The sequence below is a fragment of the Macaca fascicularis genome, chromosome 1, assembly GCF_037993035.2.
Source record: "Macaca fascicularis isolate 582-1 chromosome 1, T2T-MFA8v1.1".
In the NCBI taxonomy this organism is placed as follows: Eukaryota; Metazoa; Chordata; class Mammalia; order Primates; family Cercopithecidae; genus Macaca; species Macaca fascicularis.
In genome coordinates, this window is record NC_088375.1 from 111403081 (window position 1) to 111426680 (window position 23600).

The 23600-nt window shown below is 47.9% G+C and overlaps 3 protein-coding genes and 1 pseudogene across 6 annotated transcripts; 2 read left to right on the forward strand and 2 right to left on the reverse strand.

Moving 5' to 3' along the window:
• Positions 1 to 11060: 11060 nt before the first annotated feature.
• On the forward strand, positions 11061 to 22230 carry H4C15 (H4 clustered histone 15). 4 transcript variants are annotated; one of them, XM_073996871.1, is made up of 4 exons: positions 11061 to 12255; positions 12547 to 13135; positions 16499 to 16681; positions 17090 to 22230. In XM_073996871.1, exon 1 carries the CDS (start codon positions 11089 to 11091, stop codon positions 11398 to 11400), a length of 312 nt encoding a protein of 103 aa, XP_073852972.1. In that variant the 5' UTR covers positions 11061 to 11088; the 3' UTR covers positions 11401 to 12255; positions 12547 to 13135; positions 16499 to 16681; positions 17090 to 22230. The 4 variants fall into 4 exon arrangements, with proteins under 4 accessions (XP_073852972.1, XP_073852969.1, XP_073852977.1 ...); XM_073996868.1 differs by having other exon boundaries at positions 12642 to 13135; XM_073996876.1 differs by lacking the exons at positions 16499 to 16681; positions 17090 to 22230 and adding an exon at positions 13249 to 13556.
• Positions 17031 to 20234, reverse strand: LOC135971426 (histone H3). Its single transcript, XM_073996826.1, has one exon. It carries the CDS (start codon positions 18664 to 18666, stop codon positions 18256 to 18258), a length of 411 nt encoding a protein of 136 aa, XP_073852927.1. The 5' UTR covers positions 18667 to 20234; the 3' UTR covers positions 17031 to 18255.
• Positions 19662 to 20234, reverse strand: LOC123569745 (histone H2A type 2-A). Its single transcript, XM_045376930.2, has one exon. It carries the CDS (start codon positions 20180 to 20182, stop codon positions 19790 to 19792), a length of 393 nt encoding a protein of 130 aa, XP_045232865.1. The 5' UTR covers positions 20183 to 20234; the 3' UTR covers positions 19662 to 19789.
• On the forward strand, positions 20503 to 21130 carry LOC141407254 (histone H2B type 2-E-like; annotated as a pseudogene).
• Positions 22231 to 23600: the final 1370 nt, after the last annotated feature.

Genomic DNA, 23600 nt, shown 5'->3' on the forward strand with positions numbered 1-23600 from the left:
CTGAGTAGCTGGGACTATAGGCGCCCGCCACCCATGCCCGGCTAATATTTTATTTTTGTTTTTATTTTTAATAGAGATGGGTTTTCACCATGTTAACCAGGATGGTCTTGATCTCCTGACCTTGTGATCCACCCGCCTTGGCCTCCCAGAATGCTGGGATGACAGGCGTGAGCCACAGTACCCGGCCAATGTAAATGTATTTCTTACTGTAGACTGAGGTCAGGAAAGTGGGCTGTAATGTATACATATTGATATTATTTGTATCCATTCCATGTATCACTTTCTCCTGAAGCATAGAATCTAATACAAAAAAAAAAAAAAAAAAAAGCAAAACACAAAACCTAGGCCCAAATTCCACCTTGGCCATGTTTTAGCCCAGTAACTCACATTCCCCAGTGTCTAATCTTTACCAGAAACTTCCTTATCTGTAAAATAGGGTAAAAGCCTTTTCTTCTTTCCAGGGTTGTTGTGGACTCAAACGAGAGGCTGTTAGTGAAAGATTTCTGTGAATTATAAAGCTCCTAGGAACCCAATTATTCCTGCTGGCTTGGCCACATAGTCTAGAAGAATCTCTACATAATTAGCATCTAGAGATTAGATAATTTACCCATTATTTTCCACGTGCTTGTCTATTTCCCAGCATGATGGTAACATTTCCCAGGGAAAGATTTAGAATATATATTCTATGAATTAATGTTTATCATAAAAATAATGAAATTGCTAATAACTATTGATTTATTGTCACGTTGAGACTCTGCTCTAAGTACTTTGTATGGACTGTATAGCAATTTATCCCTTCACTAATCCTATGAGGTATGTGTATTTATTGTTACTGTTTTACAGATATTGAAACTAAGACACTGAGCCTCTATTTTAGCCTCATGTCTTCTTTCCTTCCAGCTTTCCCCAGGCAAGTAAAGGCAGGCCACAGTCTGCCAGCCGCCCAACCATTCAGGCTTTTCATTATTATAGGAGGTATCTGGTCAAGGACCACCACCATCTTCCTGTCCTGCCCCGTGAGTTCCCCAAGTGGAGACACAGCCTGTTCCCCAACACCTACACTCATGAACACAGGAGGGTTGGTCAAAATTGCACAGCTTTCATGCTTAGTTTTATACTCAGGTGTCAGTGACTGATAGAAGGGCCTTTTGGAGGTAGAGAGTGCACAGGCTCTGAAGAGGCAAGACCAGGGGAAGTCTGGACCTGCTTCCAGAGTGTCCTCCCACAAGGCTTAGTGCTCAGGACCTGTAGTGGGTTGAATATGTTCCCTAAATTTCATGTCTGTATTCTCCTTGAGAGCCTTTAGAGGGAGCATGGTACTTTATTTCAGACTTCCGGTCTCCAGAACTCTGGAAGAATACAGTTCTGTTGTTTTAAGCTACCAAGTTTGTGGTCATTTATTATGGCAGGCCTAGGAAACTAACACAGGTTGAGTATCCCTTATCTGAAATGCTTGGGATTGGGAGTGTTTCGGGTCTCAGATTTTGGAATATTTGCATATATATAATGAGATATATTGGGAATGGGACCCAAGACTGAACACGAAATCCATCTATGTTTCATAAATACCTTAATAACACTTACACTGTGCTCCATTTTCTCCAGCAACTTGACTTTCTGTACTCTAGATAAACATAAACGTTTTCTCTCCCCACCACTTTTTTTTTTTGAGACAGAGACTTGCTCTGTCGCCCAGGCTGGAGTGCAATGGCACAATCTCAGGTCACTACAACCTCTGCCTGCTGGATTCAAGTGATTCTTCTGCCTCAGCCTTCCGAGTTGCTGGACTACAGGCATGTGCCGCCACGCCTGGCTAATTTTTGAATTTTTAGTAGAGATGGGGTTTCACCATGTTGGTCAGGCTGGTCTCAAACTCCTGACCTCAGGTGATCCAGCCGCCTCGGCCTTGCAAAGTGCTGGGATCACAGGCATGAGTCACCGTGCCTGGCCTTGCTTCTCTTTTAAAATCACTGTTACTCATGGGGTATCTGCAGGCTTCTTTCATATTTTCAACAATATCTTTATACCACAGAGCAGAGAATAAACAAACAAACAAACAAAACCCCACAGTGAGTAAGGCACGTAGGTCTTGGCTCCTACGTGGGGCATTATGGGGAACGTGCTGTTGATGACACTGGCCTGCACACATGCCATTTTATGACCCTTTGTGAGTGTGTGCACGTTGGGGAAACCGGGCATGTGCAAAAAAGGTACATCTCAGTGGAAAGGGGCTGGGAGGGCCTTTTCTTTTGTTTTCCTTGGGAACCCTGAATAAGCTATACATTGTATGACCCATTGTGTGAGATCAGGTGTGGCATTTTCCACTGAGACACCACATTAGTGCACAAAATTGTTCAGATTTTGGAGCACAGGGTTTCGGATTTTCAGATTAGGGATGCTCAACATGTACAACATCCTTGCAACAATCTAGGTGTGAGCTTTCCTCAAGAGCAAGAAGAGGCCGGGCGCGGTGGCTCAAGCCTGTAATCCCAGCACTTTGGGAGGCCGAGACGGGCGGATCACGACGTCAGGAGTTCGAGACCATCCTGGCTAACACGGTGAAACCCCGTCTCTACTAAAAAATACAAAAAACTAGCCGGGCGAGGTGGTGGGCGCCTGTAGTCCCAGCTACTCGGGAGGCTGAGGCAGGAGAATGGCGTAAAAACCCGGGAGGCGGAGCTTGCAATGAGCTGAGATCCAGCCACTGCACTCCAGCCTGGGCGACACAGCAAGACTCCGTCTCAAAAAAAAAAAAAAAAAAAAGAGCAAGAAGAGCTTGCCACTTCCGCTATATGACCACGGTGAAGCCAGCCTGTCACCCTCCTGCCCTGGATGACCCCAGGGAACTCTACAGAGGTCCATGGCTATGGGAGGCCAGTAATTGTCTAGGAGAGCTCAGTGCCACTTGCAAAGACCACAGATCTCTCTAGAAATTCTGGGCTGAGCAGGTGAAGGCGGCTGGTCAGGCCCATGAAGGAGCCTAGTCAGCCTTAAGGAAAGGTTCACTGTGGGGCCCCCGACTTCCCATTCCTGATCTCCTTTTCACCTCTGCTGCCCACTTCCTTTTCTCTTTCCCTCCAAGTACACCTCATACTCTGCTCCTGATGACACTCAAATCTCACCCCTCCCCGCCCCCCCGTCAAATAAAAAGAGCCTAGCGGCTCTTGTAAGAACGGTGTATTCATTTCCTAGTGTTGCATTAATAAGTTATCATAGACTTAGTGGTTTAAAACAACACAAATTTGCCGGGCGTGGTGGCTCACGCCTGTAATCCCAGCACTTTGGGAGGCCAAGGCGAGTGGATCACCTGAGGTCAGGAGTTCGAGACCAGCCTGACCAACATGGTGAAAACCCGTCTCTCCTAAAAATACAAAAAGTAGCCAGGTATGGCGGCACGTGCCTGTAATCTCAGCTACTCAGGAGGCTAAGGCAGGAGAATTGCTTGAACCTGGGAGGCGGAGGATGCAGTGAGCTGACATCACGCCATTGCACTCCAGATTAGGCAACCAGAACGAAACTACGTCTCAAAAAAAAAAAAAAAAAGAAAGAAAGAAACAAAACAACAACAACAACAAAAAAACCCATACAAATTTATTCTCTTATCATTCTGGAGGTCAGAAGCCCAACATAAGTTTCAAAGGGCTAAAACAAATGTCTGAAGGACTGGTTTATTCTGGAGGCTCCAGGTATATAATCCATTTTTTGAATCTTCCAGCTTCTAGAAACTGGCATTTTTTAGCACGTGGACAGATCACTCTAATGTCTGCTTCTGTCATCACACCCCCTTCTCCCTGACTGACCCTCTCATTTCTCTAAGGACTCGTGATTATATGAGGGGCTCATCTCAATAATCCAGGATAAGTTCTTTATCTCAAGGTCCTTAATTTATTCACATCTGCAGAGTTCCTCTGCTATATAAGGTAACATATTCACAGATTCCAAGGATTGGGATGCGGATATCTCTGTGGGGCTATTATTCAGTCTACCCCAAATGTGCACTCCTCCCCAAAGTATTTATCTTTGAGCACCAAGGGGAACTCTGCCTTCGGCTAAGGCTACACAACTAGCCTGATGGTGGACTGTAGCAACTTGTAGGCAAGGGGTACAGCTCAGGGCAGCTACCCCTCCCTCTTCTGGGGCCAGCCTGGAGGAAGTTCCATTGCTTCTGGCCTGCAAATTCCTGAGAATTCTTTGAAACCTAGGAGGGGCCTGGGTATTATGCCCTTTTGAGTGAGAATTCAGAGGCCAGTGGAATCAGGGCAATCAGGCATTTCCTGATCATCTACTATGCTCCAGGATGCTGACTTGGAGAGATGAACAAGGCAAAATGCCCATTCTGACGGCACTCAGAATTTTGCAGGGAACTGGAAGGATAAATGAATCTGGGAGGAACTGCTAAACCAGAGGAGAGGGTAAGCTTGTTAGAACCTGAGAAGAATGCCGTCTGAAAAGGTAGAGAAGTCAGGAGAAGCAGTGAGGCCCTCAACCGTGTGTATCACAATGCCTCCTGTCACTTCCTTTCTGAGCTTCCAGTACAAGCTTCTCCGTGGGTGTTTTCTGCCCGAGCACCTGAACTTTGGAGACCTCGCACTTTGGACAAAGTCCCTGGCCCTGACACTTAATAGTTTTGGGAACTTGGGCAAAATACTCAAAGCTTCCTAGTCTGTAAAATGAGAATGATAAAACATCTGCCTTCCTTGCAGGATTGTTGTGGTGATGTATAAGACGTAAAATATGAAGCACAGTCAGCAGTCACTGAGCTTAAGGAATGTTAAGTTATAATCATTATTTCTGAACTTTGGTGCACAATACGACCCTGTTGACACCTCCTTTGCCTCCTTGGGACATATTCTCTTCTGGTGGTCCTCATCCCTTTCCAGCTATCCTCTGTCTCTTGGTATTCTCCTAATCTACTAACTCCCATCAATGTTCCTGCTTGCCCAGAGTGCCTGTCTCAGCCTTCTTCTTTTCTCCCTAACCCCTGCGAAGATCTCATCAAATTCCCTGCCTTTCATTTTCCTTATCGGTTTGCTGACGGCTTACTGACAAGTATCTCCAGCTGAGACCCTTTACTGATTAGAGTAATAACAACTGGTGGATGTGTTCTCCTAGATAGAGAACAAGAATCTCAATTTTCAATGTCGGGAGGGACTTTATGCATCTTTTTGCTTTCAAAAGCAATTTCTGTCTGGGTGTGGTGGTCCATGCCTGTAATTCCAGCACTTTGGGAGGCCAAGGCGTGTGTCTCACTTGAGGTCAGGAGTTCGAGACCAGCCCGGCCAAAACGGTGAAACCTTGACTCTAGTAAAAATACAAAAAATTAGCTGGGCATGGTGTCAGGCACCTATAATCCCAGCTACTTGGGAGGCTGAGGCAGGAGAATCGCTTGAACCCGAGAGGGGGAGGTTGCAGCGAGCAGAGATCTTTCCACTGCACTCTAGCCTGGGCAACCGAGAGAGACTCTGTCTCAAAAAACCAAAAACAAAAAGAAAAGCAATTTCTTTTCTCTGCATTCTCCATGTTACTAAAATCTAACATCAACCCCATAGCTCCTCAGACCAGAAGCTCCTTTGTTGCATGCATTCTCCAAATGCCTAAATCACCAATTTTTTTTTTTTTTTTCTGAGATGAAGTCTCACTCTGTCGCCCAGGCTAGAGTGCAGTGGCACGATCTTGGCTCACTGTAACCTCCACCACCCTGGTTCTAGCAATTCTCCTGCCTCAGCCTCCCGAGTAGCTGGGACTACAGGTGTGCACCACCACGCCTGGCTGATTTTTTTTTTTTTTTTTTGAGACGGAGTCTTGCTTTGTCGCCTAGGCTGGAGTGCAGTGGTGCCATCTGGGCTCCCTGCAGGCTCTGCCTCCCGGGCTCACGCCATTCTCCTGCCTCAGCCTCCTGAGTAGCTGGGACTACAAGCATCTGCCACCACATCCGGCTAATTTTTTGTATCTGTAGTAGAGACGGGGTTTCACCGTGTTAGCCAGGATGGTCTCCATCTCCTGACCTCATTATCCCCCCGCCTCAGCCTCCCAAAGTGCTGGGATTACAGGCATGAGCCACCGTGCCTGGCCAACTTTTGTATTTTCAGTAGAGAGGAGGTTTCACCGTGTTGGCTAGGCTGGTCTTGAACTCCTGACCTCATGTGATCGGCCCACCTTGGCCTCACAAAGTGCTGGGATTACAGGCATGAGCCATCACGCCCTGCCCTAAAATACCAAATCTTATTAAATCTACATTCTACAATTCTGTCACATCTATCACTTCATCTCTGTCCACTCCTAGCACTGACTTAGCTGAGGACATCATCAACTCTGATCAAAGGACCCTAAGTCTAAGTAACAATACCAGTTTCACGGCAGGGCTTCCCTGGAACCAGGCTGGATGTAATGAGAATTTTCAAGAGAATGTGAATTGCTCTTTACTTGATTTTCTTCTCTTTCTTTCTTTCTTTTCTTTCTTTCTTTCTCTTTCTTTCTTTCTTTCTTTCTTTCTTTCTTTCTTTCTTTCTTTCTTTCTTTCTTTCTTTCTTTCTCTCTCTCTCTCTCTCTCTCTCTCTCTTTCTTTCTTTCTTCTCTTTCTCTCTTTCTCTCTTTTTTTCTCTCTTTCTCTTTGTTTCCTTTCTTTCTTCTTTTTGTTTTGAGATGGAGTATCGCTTTTGTCACCCAGTTTGGAGTGCAGTAGTGCGATCTCAGCTCACTGCAACGTCCGCCTCCCGGGTCCAAGCGATTCTCGTGCCTTATCCTCCTGAGTAGGTGGGATTACAGGCGCCCGCCAACAAGTCCAGTTAACTTTTTTTTTGTTGTTTTTTTGTATTTTTAGTAGAGATGGGGTTTCACCACGTTGGTCAGGCTGGTCTCGAACTCCTGATCTCAGGTGATCTGCCCGCCTCGGCTTCCCAAAGTGCGTGAGCCACCGCGCCCGGCAATTTTCTTTTCTTTTCTTTTTTTTTTTTTTTGAGACGGAGTCTCGCTCTGTCGCCCAGGTTGGAGTGCAGTGGCCGGATCTTGGCTCACTGCAAGTTCCGCCACCCGGGTTTACGCCATTCTCCTGCCTCAGCCTCCCGAGTAGCTGGGACTACAGGTGCCCAATACCTCGCCCGGCTAGTTTTTTTGTATTTTTTTAGTAGAGACGGGGTTTCACCGTGTTAGCCAGGATGGTCTCGATCTCCTGACCTCGTGATCTGCCTGTCTCGGCCTCCCAAAGTGCTGGGATTCCAGGCTTGAGCCACCGCGCCAGGCCGATTTTCTTTTCTTTAATACCAATCTGAAAGTGCGGGACTCTGTGCACCTGAAATGATTACATTTTGATATTGACGTGAAAAAATTGGGTTCTACTTTGCCCCAGTTTCTCAACCCAAAGAAGACATTCCAAAAGTTTCCCATGGGGCCTAGGAAGTTTGGCCTTCACAGGATAGTGGCAGGAGTGTTAACTTTGTCCTATTACCAAAAGGTGTCAAAGCTGTTACTAAACTGTCTGTGACAGTATGGGAAACCCTGACAGCACTGGGGAATTCCTCATGGTCCTTCCAGACCATGGTCACAGTGAGAACCCGATTCTGTTGCCCTGGCCCTGTGGGGAAATCCCCAAGATAGCTGCTGATAGTTAAGGAAACAGTGTCCTGCCTAGGCTGGGTGAGAGAGATTGGGTCAGACAGGCTGCACTTCCTCAGTGAGTGTGCATATGCCCGTCCGCACTGCCTATCGTTTCCTCACCCAATGTGAGAGCAGGGGGCTGAGCTGAGCTGAGTGGAGAATTCATGGGACCTTTCGACGGTCAAGACCCAAAACTTCTATTGTATAGCATCCCTGGAACAGAGAACAGGAGGCAGTCAAGGCCCCAGCTTCAACCTTTTGACAGTAAACCAGAAAAGACCAAGTAGTGAGGTCTCCACTGTCTCACACAAGCCAAGACCAGGTCTTAGACTATCCAGTGTTCCTTTCTCTCTTTCACGGTGCTGATAATTTGGGGAATGAGCACTCCATTGTCATAGGAGGGGCAGATGGGGGTGGAAGAGTGAGAAGGGTGAAGTTAGGACATAGACGTTCCCACTAAGCCAGAGACCCCTGAACTGCCATAGCCATGACATGCACAGGTTGTCCTCAAATCCCAGGGCCATGGACAGGTCTTGGGTGTCTTTCAAATTTTAAGTTGGTTGGCATCTGTCTAGTTCAAAACCTGATTTAGGTTCAGTTCAACCAGGGAGTATGATTCTTTGGGGAGAGGGCCTTGACCTAGAAATCTATATGCTCAGCGGTCTGCCCAGCTGCTAATGGCTCTGACACACTGGAAAGGCACTCACCCTCTGAGGGTTTCAGACTATATCTTTGAAAATAAAATTCAGTGGATGAGGTACCGGGTGCAAAGGTATTGTCCTCAACAGCTCTAGTTGCTACTTCTAACTCACAGGGTACGTATCACGAAGGATCCCACCATCCATTGTCGGTCTGAGCCGGGAATGGGATTTTGGCAGACCATGAATCCTGTATTAGTTTCTAGAGGGACTATAACAAAACACCACAGACTTGGGTGTTTAAACCGAGATTGTACCACTGCACTCCAGCCTGGGTGACAGAGTAAGACTCTGAATCAAAAAAAAAAAAAAAAAAAAAGTGTATACATAGGAGCACTCTGAGATGAGTAACTCAAAGGGGTGGTTAGAATTTGGGATCTACCTAACAGCAGGGGAAAAGGAGGAGGAATAAAGGACATACGGAAAACCAAATGACTTTTGAAAAGATAAATGGTCCCTTAGAATAGATGGAAGATTCGAGTCTTGTGACAATGTCTATTTGGGTGTGATGACTACTTCTCATCTCTGAGATTAGATTTGCTTCTAGTCCTGAAGAAGATTTATGACAACTGAGTTAAAAATTTGAGACTTGCGAGGAGGATCTGCTATTAAACAGGTAAGGGATTTTAGCTGTTTATTTCAGCTGAAAATAATTCTTAAGTCGAAACTGGCACATTTGGAGGTAGCATGTCCTGATCCCCTTAAAAAGGGAACTGAATAGACCCCGTATCTCTGATTCTGCCCAGGGTCCTGTGCCCGCTGACACCAGAAATCACCACTTCTCTCAGCCTTGTTTTGTGGTGGTTTTATCAAGCTGCAATTTGGTTATGTCTTTTCTAACAGTGTTTAAAAGCAATCAGATGCAGGAACTTTTCCTTTTATTAACTATTATTGAGCTTATATTGGACACTGAACTAGGTGTCAGTTTACAAAAATGAATAAACAAAAATCACTGCCAGTAAGGAACACACAGCCAAGATGGGGGGAGTACTAAGATGTAAAGAGATGTAAAATAATGTGATAGATTTGGCGAGAGTTACTAAAGAGTCAGAAAAGGGCAAGCATGTTTCTTCTCTGTCCTGAAGCAGCCAAGGGAGAGGAAGATATCTGATGCCAATGCTGGGGTGTTGGTTTAGGCACGTAGATGCTGTGATGGGTAGTGGAACCGTTCAATGAGCAGACAGGAGAACCAGCTTTATGCGGGGAGGGAGAGAAGTGCTCCCCTCATCCCCCGTGAGTCACACCCTGGAGATTATAAATGTCAACATTTTGATTTCGGGAGATTTTGAGTTTTGAGCTTAAAATGACTGAAGAACCACGAGGTGGATCTACGTGTTTCGAGTCTAGAAGTCTGAATACAGATTTACGATTTATGAGCACATAGGAGGTGGATCCAAGGGAGAGATTAAACAGGGCACAGAAGAGTTTTTAAAAATAATATTTTTCCGGGGAAAAAACCCCAACAAAACACGATTCTTTCAGCAGAAACCAGAACATTTTCTCACAGACTCTCCTACAGAGAGCCCTGATAAAGTAATAAACATGCTAACAGTAAGAACCCCAACCAATTTCATAGGGCAGTTTGTGGTAATTACTCTCAGTATGGAGCAGATAGTCCTCTTGCAAAACCCGATGCAGCAAACTTTGCTAGCTCCATGTGGGGCCTCCAGAGGACACAGTTGGGCACTAAATCCTGGCTGAAAACAAAGGCCGATTTAGAGGATCCGTAGAAACGGATGCACAGAATATCCCTCAGTTTTCTCTGTGTAGCAGGCCCTCCATATACGCGGGTTCCCCAAGATCGAAATATCAAACAAATGAATTTAAAAAAAAAATACACAAAAGCTAGTAAAAATAAAAACAGTATGACAATTACTTACATAGCATTTACATTGGATTAGGTGTTACAGAGTAATTTAGAGACCATTTAAAGTACACGGGAGGATGTGCATAGTTATGTGCAAATACTACGCCATTTTCTATGAGAGACTTGAGCAACCAGGATTTTGGTATCGGCGGGAGCCCTGGACCAATTCCCCTCAGTTCTACCGAGGGAGAACTGTTTTGTTTCTTCCAGCACTGCTTTGACCGACAGTGTGTTGGGATTCGCTGACCTCCATGAGAAAGCTTGGCAGCATGCTGAGATCAATTTTCCCAGGGCCAGAATTCTCCTGCGTGAGCTAAAATAGAGTGGCTCGGTCCAACAAAACAGAGCCTAGAGTCAGGAATTATGGCGAACCTGCTCCCTCCCGTCCTCCCTTGGCGCACAGATCCCTGGCGCCGCCGCTCTTGAGGTCGCCTCTCGCGTGCCGGCCTCATCGTCGGAACGGCGCTTCCTGAGGCTTTATATAAGGACGGCTCTGAATCCGCTCGTCGGGATTAAATCCTGCGCTGGCGCGCTCCTGCCCGCCTCTGGCCTCCATTTGCTCTACCTGAGGCTCCCTCCAGAAGAACTTTCCCTTAGCCTCAGTGCAGTGCCTTTCGGGCGTCCTCAGACCAGACACAGGCCAAAGCCACCGCAGAATCCGGAAGCCCTGGGTTGGGATGTGAATTCTCCCGGGGACTATGGCGTAGCGGGGCGCGGGGGGGGGGGGAAGAGGGTGGGAGGGACCTGAGCAGAGTGGAGGAGGAGGGAGAGGAGAACAGAAAAGAAATGACGAAATGTCGAGAGGGCGGGGACAATTGAGAAAGCTTCCCGCCGGCGCGCTTTCGGTTTTCAATCTGGTCCGATACTCTTGTATATCAGGGGAAGACCGTGCTTGCCCTGACAGAAGCTGTCTTTCAGACTGTAGCAGTCATGTCTGGCAGGGGAAAGGGTGGAAAAGGCTTAGGCAAAGGGGGCGCTAAGCGCCACCGCAAGGTCCTGAGAGACAACATTCAGGGCATCACCAAGCCTGCCATTCGGCGTCTAGCTCGGCGTGGCGGCGTTAAGCGGATCTCTGGCCTCATTTACGAGGAGACCCGCGGTGTGCTGAAGGTGTTCCTGGAGAACGTGATTCGGGACGCAGTCACCTACACCGAGCACGCCAAGCGCAAGACCGTCACAGCCATGGATGTGGTGTACGCGCTCAAGCGCCAGGGGCGCACACTGTACGGCTTCGGAGGCTAGGCCGCCGCTCCAGCTTTGCACGTTTCGATCCCAAAGGCCCTTTTTAGGGCCGACCACTCGCTCATCTGAGGAGCTGGACACTTGACTGCATAAAGTGCAACAGTAACGATGTTGGAAGGTAACTTTGGCAGTGGGGCGACAGTCGGATCTGAAGTTAACGAAAGCTACTGTGGCCCCTGGCGCTCACAGCCGTAAAGACTTAAGTCGTTGACCGAAAGCGGCTTTTTCACTTACTTGGGCTTTTTTTTTTTTTTGCCTTTATCGATATGAAAGGTTGAATGTGCTCTAGGTTTGACCACTACTTTCTCGGCTTGCTCTTCTGGAGCAGTATATAGGCACACCTAGAGGGGCACGTCTTTGCGATCACCAGATCTGGTTCTGAGAAATAGGCACTGGCAATTTACACGTGCCTTGCTATGTAATCTCCCTACATTTGCTCAGGCAAAGTGGGAGAAGCAGCCTTAGATCTTCATTCTATAGATGCCGGCTTTCCCACCTGATCGGCTTAGATTTCGCGATTGACTGTTCTGGGCTTCATTTTACCCTCTACATAACAAGCGGGTGGACTAGATCCCTTAGTAAGGGTCCATGTTATGTGGTATCTTCAGCCACGCACTCAGCTCAATCTTAGTACAGTTAAAAAAAATGAATTTCTAGCAAGCTATCTGCCCAGTGCCTGAAAAGTATCATTTCTTGTGTTCAGTAAAAAGGCTCCTAATTTAATCAAGGACCTATGAGATAACTGTCTTTCAGTTGTGGCATTGCAAGGATACAAATGCAGAGACATTTTAATGTGATCCTTCTATAAGAGTGAACCAACGATATGATCTGAAAGCAACTTCACAACTAATTCAGGTATGTGACTTCTACTTCTTAGGGCCTGTTGTAGCTTAGAACGAGAGACGTGCAGAAACGTGCCCACCATCAATACAGAAAGCACAATTTAATTTTGACAAGGCAAAAGCCAATTCTATATCAGCATGGCATCTGTTAAAGCAAGCCATTCTTTACACTACCACCTCTAAATTGCCCTCATTTGGATTAAAATGTGGGTTCACATTTCTAATCCTTACAGTTTTGCAGCCATTGCATATCCCATAAGTTTCTTTTTTGTTTGTTTTTTGTTTTTATGTTTTTTTTTTTAAGATTCTAGGCTTATGATTTTACTGTGTATGTATTTGGAAGAAGAAATTCTGTCAGCTCCCAAAGGATAAACCAGCAGTTGCTTTATTGGTTTTCAGATGTGGCTGCTCTCATCAGCATCAAACACGTGAGACTGAACTAAGCTTAAAACACGGTACTTAGCAATCAGGTTGCCGGCAAAGCACTGGTGCGAGACTTGCCTTCCAGGAGCTTACCAATGGGGCTGCCAGCAAAGCGGTGGATGCAAGACTTGCCCTCCAGGAGCTTACCATCAGAACGGAGAAGACAATAAATGCATAATATATAGACGACATAAATCCATACCTGTACACATTTAAGAATAAACAGTCCAACAGTAAGAGGCAGTACATATTCAATATGCTGAGAAATGTAGACAATAACTACTATAGGAATCCTAATGCTACAGGAGTCACTGGCTGCTGGGAAACCAAGGAAAACTTGGCTATGGACGTTGGGGCTTGTGTCGGACTCTGAATAAAGGGCAGAATGATTGGCATCCTACTGAGATACAGAGTAAAAGGGTTGAGGGCAGGGAGGAAGTGGCAAGAATAACATTTGTGAAGATGTCCAGGTAAGAAATAGAGGTTGTAATGCTCAAGATGTTTCCTTTTCCCTTTTAAATCTGACCTGTGATTTTCAGCATTGCTATTTCAAGTATCACTGATTTTTTTTTTAATTTTAAAGGCAATGCTGATGAATCTATCTGATCCTCACCAAGATCCACTAAAGAAGGAGATATCAAAAATTTGAAGATAAAGAAAGAAAGGGAGTGGGGGAGAAAACACGTCCATTGTCTGAATCAGTTGTTCTCAAAATGTAGCCTCTCATCTAGCAGCACTGATCACCTGGGATAAAGTCTTGGGCCCCACCCCAGACCTATTGAATGAGAAACTGAAGAAACTGAGGGGCGAGACATAGTAATCTGTGCTTTAAAAAAGCCCTCCCGGTGATTCTGATACACATTAAAGGTTGAAAGCCACTGACTTAGGTAACAGCATTTCTTTCTTTCTCTCTTTCTCTTTCTTTCTTTCTCTCTTTCTTTTTCTTTTCTTTCTTTTTCTTTCCTTCCTTCTTCCTTCCTTTCCTTTCTTTCTTTCCCTTCCTTCCTTCCTTCCTCTTTCTTTTTATGAGATGGAGTCTTGATCTGTCACGCAGGCTGGAATGCAGTGGCACGATCTTGGCTGACCGCAACCTCTACCTCCCGGGTTCAAGTGATTCTCCTGCCTCAGCCTCCCGAGTAGCTGGGACCACAGGTGCCCACCACCACGCCGGGCTAATTTTTGTATTTTTAGTAGAGATGGAGGTTTTGCCATGTTGGCCAGGCTGGTCTCGAACTCCTGACTTTAGGTGACCCGCCCTCCTCGGCCTCCCAAAATGCTGGGATTACAGGAGTGAGCCACCGCGCCTGTCCTCTTTTTCTTTTTTTTAAACAGTTTTTGTTTTAATGCAAAAATATTTAAAACCTGAATATATGTTGCCCAGATGTTCACCCAAATGTTAAAATTTGCTTTAGTTTGAAGTCCAGCTAATTTGTGTATTTTTAGTAGAGACCGGGTTTCACCGTGTTGGCCAGGCTGGTCTTGAACTCCTGACCTCAGGGGATCCACCCCTCTCAGCCTCCCAAAGTGCTGGGATTACAGGTGTGAGCCACCATGCCCGGCCAATTACTGAGAATTCCTGCCTTTTTCACAGGATTATTTTAAGGATCAAATGAAAAGTTATACGTGAAAGAAGAATGACGCCATGAAGTGACACCGAAACCAAAGTTGATATATGTATTGCCTTTCCCACTCAATGTAGTTCGTTTTTTGTTTTGTTTTTTTGAGAGACGATTTAACTCTATGGTGACCAGGCATTGCTTGGGTACGGCTACTACGGAAATAAACAAAGACAAATCCTCACCCTGAGAAATGTTGCCAGCCTAATGCTGAGAGGTTAAGGAAGGGAAGGGGTATTAAGATAGGAGAGGGCAGAGGCAAGGAGGAGGGCCCAAAGAGATGAGGGCAAAGAAGAGCAAGGGAGCCGGGCACTGTGGCTCATGCCTGTAATCCCAGCACTTTGGGAGGCCAAGACAGGCAGATGACGAGGTCAAGAGATTGAGACCATCCTGGCCAACATGGTGAAACCCCGTCTCTACTAAAAATATAAAAATTAGCTGAGCGTGGTGACACGCACCTGTAGTCCCAGCTACTCCAGAGGCCGAGGCAGGAGAATCGCATGAACCCGGGAGACGGTGGTTGGAGTGAGCCGAGATGGTGCCTCTGCACTCCAGCCAGGGCGACAGAGCGGGACTCCGTCTCAAAAAAAAAAAAAGAAAGAAAAAGATATCTCTCGTACAGAATGGAAGCTCAGTGTGGCAGGGCAGAAAGACTATCCTGACTATGTAATCTACTAGATCAGAGCTGGCGAGAGCTTCAGTTAAGGCATGGTCATGGGTGGACGGAGAAAAGGTGATACAATTGAAAGTCAGAAGGTAGATTTAGTAACATTTGGAACTCATGAGATTTGCACAGAGGGCAAGAGGAAGGGACACCTGACTCAGAACAGATGGGGGTAATGAAGGTGTCTTCCAGGAAGATGGGGAATGTGGAAAGAAACAAATCGGTTTGGAAAGCAAGATGATGCATGTGGTTTTGGAAATAAGCTGGGTTTGAAGTGCCTAGTATCCATCCAGAGGGACCTATCTACCAGGCAGTTAGAAATATTGGTGTAGCCAGGCACAGTGGCCCACGTCTATAATCCCAGCACTTTGGGAGTCCAAGGTGGGAGGATGGCTTGAGCCCAGGATTTCGAGACCAGCCTGGGCAATGCAGTGAGACCCTGACTCTACAAAAAATAAAAAAAAATTACCCGGGCCTGGTGGTGTGTGCCTGTAGTCCCAGTTACTCAGATGGCTGAGGTGGGAGGACCCCTGAACCCAGGAGTCCAAGGTTGCAGTGATCTTTGATTGTGCTACTGCACTCCAGCCTAGACGAGTGAGACCCTGTTTCACACACACACACACACACACACACACACACACACAAAATGTGTAGCGCTCAGGATAGGGTCTCAGCAGAAGATACCAATTTGGGAGCACTTAGCTAAGGGACAGAAATATGGAAAGCAGGGAGTCAATCTCACTTGAGTTGCACGGAGAAAAGAAGATGGCCAAGGCCAGCACGGGGGAAACCAGGAATATTGACGGGGAAGAGAAAGACATGAGAAGACTGAGATGCGGACCGAGAGAAGGATAAGGGTGACCAGGAGAGTGGACAAGTCCTCTTCTAAGGAAGAAAAAGCAGTGTAAACATGGCCATGTCTCTTACCATGTAGTTCCCCTCCAAACACACACACACACACACCTGTCCCCCACTAGCCTGCCTAAGGCAGAATTAAATGTGAACAAAGCACGTTTTTCACTTCATAAAAGCCACAGATTCAGAGTGGGCTTACTGGCAACCAAGGTAGCCACGTAGAAGCTAGTTATTAGAGGAAGAGGTGGGTTTGAGACAGGGTCTCACTATCTTGTCACCCACACTGGAGTGCAGTGGCACAATCTCAGCTCACAGCAGTCTCTGCCTCCCGGGCATAAGTGATTCTCCCACCTCAGCCCCCCTAGTAGCTGGGACCACAGGCAAATGGCACCACTCCCGGCTAGGTATTTCTTTTTTCTTTTTCTTTTTTCTGTTGTTGTTGTAGAGACAGGGTCTTGCTATGTTTCCCAAGCTGGTCTGGAACTTTGACTTCAAGCAATCCGCCCGCCTCCGCCTCCCAAAGTGCCGGGATTAACAGCTGTGAGCCACAGTGCCCAGCCAGAGGAAGAGTATTTCTTTACCGTATCCTTAATTATCCTTTAACTGTCACCTGAGGGGAGACAATGATTTAAGTACAGGGAATGATTAAATGTTAAAACTTAGCATTTTAGAATGTTATCTTGTATTGATGAATTCAGCTTATGCTGGTCTCGCAAACAAATACGAAGACTGACAGATTCCTGTGAGTGCAGGCCTTCACAGTGCCAGGACCACAAGATGTAATGAATTCTACTCCTGACTGGATATAAAAAAAAAGCCACGAAATTTTCCTTTGACATTCAGCCGGGGAGACCTCCTGGAGTTTAGAGGTGCCCAGACTGGTGAGTGAAAGGAGTGTGATCTGGGGTGCGGGGTGGGGGGGGCAGTCAGAGGACCTAGATGTCTGACACCAACATCCGCAGCTTCCGGTCTCTGCTCAGTCACTACTGGACCTGAGAAGCTGGGTGCAGAGATGGTGGGTGACCTGCCCACCTCTGAAGGTCACTAGTTTTTGAAGTCAGAATACCGCCCATGCACTGTGGGCCTAAGCAGGTTATGAGGGTCTCCGCAGAGACCCAGAGGCATGCTCTAGAAATTGCTGTGACCCTGGAGCAGAAACATGTGGCAGTCCCCAGCAGGGCTCACCTACACTGCTCTCCTCACTTAACACGCCTCAGGAAAGGCAAAATGGCAGCTTTACAAAACGAAGTTTTATTCCATTTTCCCTTCTCCCCTCTTAATTCTCACAGATCTCTGCGGTGAATGCTTTTAACCTGTCAACTGTGATGAAACAAACAGAAAACCAAAGCCCTGGCTTCTTTGAGGTGCAACTAAATGACCGAGAAGGTGTTACCTAAGACCTCTACGGCCATTTGTATCTGGCCCTGTGTAGAGTGGGCTCTGCAAGACCCTGCCTCACTTTCCCACTAAGAGGCCTTGGACTTCCCAGCTCCCAGAGACTATAGAGATCGCCTCTGAGGCCTCCTGTCACGATTTCCTAAGGTGAGGAACTTCATTTGCCCAACGGAGGCCCACGTTCTGCCTGTTTGATCTACTGTCTTCCCAAGGATCTGACCTCGGGGACCAGCGTCTGCCCACGTGTCCGACGAAAACAATGTAAAGGAACTACTGAGTCTGGACAGAAAATCCAGACACACCATGCAGCTTCTAAGAGGACCGAGTGCCCTCATTGGCATAGAGTGAGTCTCCTGTGGACATGGACAGGGAACAGCTCGATTAAGCCCAGATTCACAAAATTCCGCCCACACCCCGTGACCCCGGGAATTTTGGCTTAGGGGCAGGATGTGGGGGTTACCACTGTGCTGGTGGAGGTGGCGTGGGCCCGACCGGCAGCCCCAGCGCAGTTCTCCCCACGTTTGCCCGCAGAACCCCGGCGAGGCCGAGGTGGTCATTTCCCTCGCTAGCCGGAGGGCCGCGCCGGGTGAGGCCGGTTTGGGCGCGAAGCACGGGCGTGTGGCCCTCCACTTCCGCAAAGGCCGGGCGCTCTCAGGACCGCGAGCCCTGAGCGTCCACCTGATGACCCCTGGCCTCGGGACCGACGCCCCGTCCCTCCTGCCCTGCCTCCCCGCGCCACGCAGGGCCCCGGTCACGCGCAGGAAGAGCCGGACCGTCACAGCCCCCAAGCCGGCGCCAAGGAAAGCGGCCGCAGCCCGGCCAGTCCGGATAGGCCAACTGGCCGAAGTCGGCAGAGCTCAAGATGGCACCGCAGCAGGGGACCTGACTTGTCAACCGGCCCCGTGTTTTGTTGGGAGCCCAACCGGAAGCGCCTTCCCCGCTCTAATGCCGGAGGGGGAGCACGGAGGGCAAGCGGTACAGCTTCTTCCAAGTGCTGATGTGGGTGGCTCTGAAAAGAGCCTTTTGGATACGATGGAACCTCCGACCGAACGCGCACTTCTTAAGCCCGCTCACCACGGATGCGGCGGGCCAGCTGGATGTCCTTGGGCATGATGGTCACGCGCTTGGCGTGGATGGCGCACAGGTTCGTGTCTTCGAACAGCCCCACCAGGTAGGCCTCGCTGGCCTCCTGCAGCGCCATCACGGCAGAACTCTGGAAGCGCAGGTCCGTCTTAAAGTCCTGCGCGATCTCGCGTACCAGCCGCTGGAAGGGCAGCTTGCGGATCAGCAGCTCCGTGGACTTCTGGTAGCGCCGGATCTCCCGCAGGGCCACGGTGCCGGGCCGGTAGCGGTGCGGCTTCTTCACCCCGCCCGTGGCCGGCGCGCTCTTGCGGGCCGCCTTGGTGGCCAGCTGCTTCCTCGGGGCCTTGCCGCCGGTCGACTTGCGGGCAGTCTGCTTAGTACGGGCCATAGCGAACCAAAACACAAGCTTACCAGCGCAGCGGCGGGGAGAGAAACGAGCTGCTGGCCCCGCGGCAGCCGTCTTTATAAGCACAGTCTTTTCCCGATTGGGCGGAACAAGAATTGAAAATCCCGCGCTGGCTGTCCATTGGCTGTGACGTCACCCGTCCTAAAGTCACCGGTTGGCTTGGGCAGAGTCCTCCCTAATCCCGCCCACCCGCCTCACTTTCTACTTTCCAGTTGGCCAAGTTTTGCAAGCTTGTTTTTCCCCCTTTCCTTCAGGGTGAAAGTCGTTTTCCGTTGCAGTTTTGTCAGATTGTTCCCTGTCCGCCCTTCGCTTCCTTTCTTGTTGCGCCCAGCGGCTCCGGCATGGAACCTCATTCTTCCATTTGCCCCCAGCCTCCAGTTGCTACTTGGCGGATCGTTTTTCGCCTGTCGGGTACCTTTTGGGTGGGAGAGGTGCCCGCCCCCAGATTCCGCCTCCGAGACCCTTACTCTCCGCCGCCAAGGCGCTTTGGGAAACAAAACAGAAACTAAGACTTAAGTCAGCTCCGTGAAGCCAAGACCCAGCTCCGCCACACTGGCGAGCACTACCCGCTCAGGGTCCTCCCCATCGGGGGTGGGGGCAAGGAGCACGTCCCGCTAGTGCTAGGCTAGGTCTAAGTGCCCGGCCATGGCCTGCGGAAACCACTGGGGAAGCGCGCGCTCCGGGCGCAACACTTTAAGCGCCTTGGGTACTGCCCGCGGCGCTGGTGTTTGTGACTGTGTGGAGTGGACCGTGGCGGCACCCAGGATGTTTGGTGCCTCCACCTGCGCTGGGAAGTCCTAGGAGTGGGGACCCACTCATCGATGACCCAAGGCAGTTACGTGACCCACTCATCGATGACCCAAGGCAGTTACGTGCTCCAGATGCAAGACGGCACACGCGCGCGCACACACACACACACACACCCGTTCCGTCCCGTCCGCTGCAGGTTCGCCGTTTACTACTGAGAAACGCTGGACTGAGAGGAACCGGCATTAGCAACTCTTTTATTTGAAAACGTGGGTGGCTCTGAAAAGAGCCTTTTGAGTTCACAGGTGCCCCTTCGAGACGCGGGCCGGGCTGAGCCCACTTGGGCCGGACGTCAGCCTCACTTGCCCTTTGCCTTGTGGTGACTCTCCGTCTTCTTAGGGAGCAGCACGGCCTGGATGTTAGGCAGGACGCCGCCCTGGGCGATGGTGACTTTGCCCAGCAGCTTGTTCAGTTCCTCGTCGTTGCGGATGGCCAGCTGGAGGTGACGAGGGATGATGCGCGTCTTCTTGTTGTCCCGAGCCGCGTTGCCCGCCAGCTCCAGGATCTCGGCGGTCAGGTACTCGAGGACCGCGGCCATGTAGACTGGAGCGCCGGCCCCCACCCGCTCCGCGTAGTTGCCTTTGCGCAGCAAGCGGTGCACTCGCCCTACCGGGAACTGGAGGCCAGCGCGGGACGAGCGCGACTTGGCCTTGGCGCGGGCCTTGCCTCCTTGCTTGCCACGACCAGACATCACAGCGATAGTAGTCACCGAGTGAAACTCCTGCCTGGCGACCGGAAAAGTCACCGAAAACGCCGCCGCTTCACCCTTTTATAGACAGAACGGCGATTGTCCACGGAGCACTTTGATTGGCTCAAGCAAATTTTGTCCCGATAGCCAATAGGATAGCTCAGCCAGAATCCACTCATTTACATAATCTCGTCTCTCTCGCATTGGGCGCCGCGAAAAACTCGCGAACCGCAACGCAGCGTCACGCGCACGGCCTCTGTAAGTGCACAGTCGTTTCCGGTAGAGCCCGAGACCAAGGTTCTGCCTGCGTTCTCGGCGGGTGAGAGTCGGTCTTGGGTCTGGCCGTGCCTGAACCTGCAAAGTCCGCGCCGGCTCCCAAGAAGGGCGCCAAGAAAGCCGTCACCAAAGCCCAGAAGAAAGACGGCAAGAAGCGCAAGCGCAGCCGCAAGGAGAGCTACTCCATCTGCATGTACAAGGTGCTGAAGCAGGTCCACCCCGACACCGGCATCTCGTCCAAGGCCGTGGGCATCATGAACTCCTTCGCCAACGACATCTTCGAGCGCATCGCGGGAGAGGCGTCCCGCCTGGCGCACTACAACAAGCGCTCCACCATCACGTCCCGCGAGAGCCAGACGGCCCTGCGCCTGCTGCTGCCCGGCGAGCTGGCCCAAGCACGCCTTGTCCCAGGGCACTTGCAAGGCTGTCACCAAGTACACCGGCTCCAAGCGAGTCCCGGCTGTTTGACTCCAAAGTCTCTTTTCTGGGCTGCTTAACCCCTTCAGTGAAATAAGCTGTTTTCACACTGCTTACTGTAAGTTCTACTTAGGGAGTTTTTCACAGCACCTATCCCTTTTTCTGCAGCTGATGGGAGAGGAATATAAGATAAAGCCAGAATCTGTAGCTTGGTCGAGAACTACCTGGTAATAACATGGTAATGTGCACATAATTTGCCTTTTCCATAGTCGGTTTGCTACCGGGGCGGTCAGTGTAAATCTGCTCAGGAGAGTGGAAGGAAAAAATATAAATGCATATTGAGCTCGTTAAATTGTGTAGTAACCTGAGAATATTCCTAAACTTTTGCGACCACGCCTCACCATGTAAACTTTCCTTCCGCACCTGTAGACCTCCATTCTATGGTTGAAGCAATTTTCCGTTTACATAGTCCTTTTGTCTCAATTTGATATTCCTTTCAGGTACTGTGAATCTATAGGTATTTATTCCTGGGTTTCAAGACGTTAAATGCTCTCAGAATAGAGTAATGGAAAGGCTGCTGTCATGGATAGTAAAGCTTTTTAGTCAAGTGTTGATATGTAGACAATTCCCCACTGTTAACGTTGGGTATTTTACCATTTTCTGCGCAAGAAATGTAATGAAAAAATTAGGTATAAGTTTTAAGGCCTTCATTTTTGAGACTGGATACCTTAAACAATAGTTTCCTAAACAGTTAAAACTTATTTTACCCTGAAGCTTTTGAGACACACACAAATATATATACCCTGAAGCTTTTGCGACACACACAAATATATACATAAATGTATTTTATATTCCTTAAACCCCACATATTTCCACTGATCCAAATCACTGGGGGCGAGAGACAAGCAATCTATGACACAACACCAGGTGATTCATAAGTTTGGTAACCACTGACATTTGGTTATGCAGTTGCCATATTCCTTGGTAAGAACGTGTTCACAATTTTAAGTCACTATGCCAGATAATTCCCCCTCCCCACACTCCCCTTTTTTCGGAGAATTGCAGTGCGATATACAAAAGTTTCATTTAATCCTTTATTAAATCAGGACTTTATATATTTTTATTAGGATTGAAAATACATTTCAAAAAGATCAAGTGAGAACAGAAGATAAAAGTACCAAGATAATGGCCTAATACAAACTTACTAGAAAATACACATTAAGCATACTGCAGTGTCCTAGTAGCCCCTTTTCACTTTTTTCTCTTTATGTACCTACATAAAATTCCAAATAGTATCTTCCAGGATGACACACTTGCTGTGTACCCCACCCAAATAAAAACAGATTTTTTAGTTACTAGGTATTGTGCTAAATATATTTTATTGCCAAAAGAAAAAAAAAAAAGCAAGCTTTTCAAAGCTCCATCGCCAGAAAACATTTTCTTCCTTTTACACATACCTTACATGGCTCTACTGAGAGATAAAGCCTAAGCCTGCAAAGTTAATTTAAAGCATGGAGGTGGGGGTCAGAAAGACAGTAGGGAAAGGTTGAGTTAATAAGGCAGGTATGTGACTTCATTTTAACAGGCACCTGCATGGCGTCGAGTAAATAACCAGTTATATGTGGGGGAGGGAGTGGTCAACATTTGGTCCTGGGGACTGAGAATAAGAGCAGGAAAGCAATAAACAGCTAACTATGAGAGTGACTCAATGTAATTATATTACTTGTCAATCGCTACTTTTCCTTTCTTACCAAAATTCACACAGGTATGAAAGCAATATGACATTCAGGTTCCATTATGTGTATTTGTGCACACGACTTCCCACAATAAGGGAGAAGAAAAACCACTGCGCATTCGGATAAAACATGCTGGGAATACAGCAGTAAACAGAATAGAAAAAGTCTACACTTTAATTAGTGGGTAAGTAAAAATAAGTGAACAAATAAATTTATATTATTCAGGGGGCCATATGTGCAATTCTGTTAAGTAAAGCAGAACATGGAGTGGAATAGGGATGACAGGTTTGATCAGTTAATACTTGAGCAGAGCTGTATACAGTAAGATAGTTATAGAATATCTTAAGGCAGAGTATTCTCAGAACAACATGGTAAGTACAAAGGCCCCAAGGCAGGAACAAGCTTGGTGAATGTGGGTGAAGCACACTGACCAGGGGAAAGTTTTGCACAGATCAGAGAGGTGCTTGAAGGCCAGATCATGTAGGCCATTAAGGAGCTTCACAGGCCATTGCAGAGATTTTGTCTTTTAAATGAGATAGAGTACTCTTGGAGAATTTGACTGGAGAGGCTGGTGGTAGCAATGGAGATGTGGAGATGCAGGTTAGTTGCGGAGATATTTTAAATGAAATTGATTTAGTATAGGCTGACTAAAAGAGAAATCAAGGATTAATTGTAGGTTTTTACACTGAGCACTTGAAAAGAGCTACTATTTGCTGATAGGAGGGAGGAGTAGTCTTGGAGGAAGGAAACCAAGAATACTGTTGAACAAAATGTTGAAGACCTCCTGGTAAGTATCGAAGTATAAATATCACAGGAAGTCAGAAATATGAGAATCTGGAGTTTAGGAAAGAAGGGGATTAGGTTTGTAAGATCTCGTATCAGTCTGATTCTTATTCTTTTGTAGATAATCTACCCTTTCTGTAAATATTTAGAAATCATGTCGTCTGTGTGTATACACACACACACACACACACACACACACACACACACTT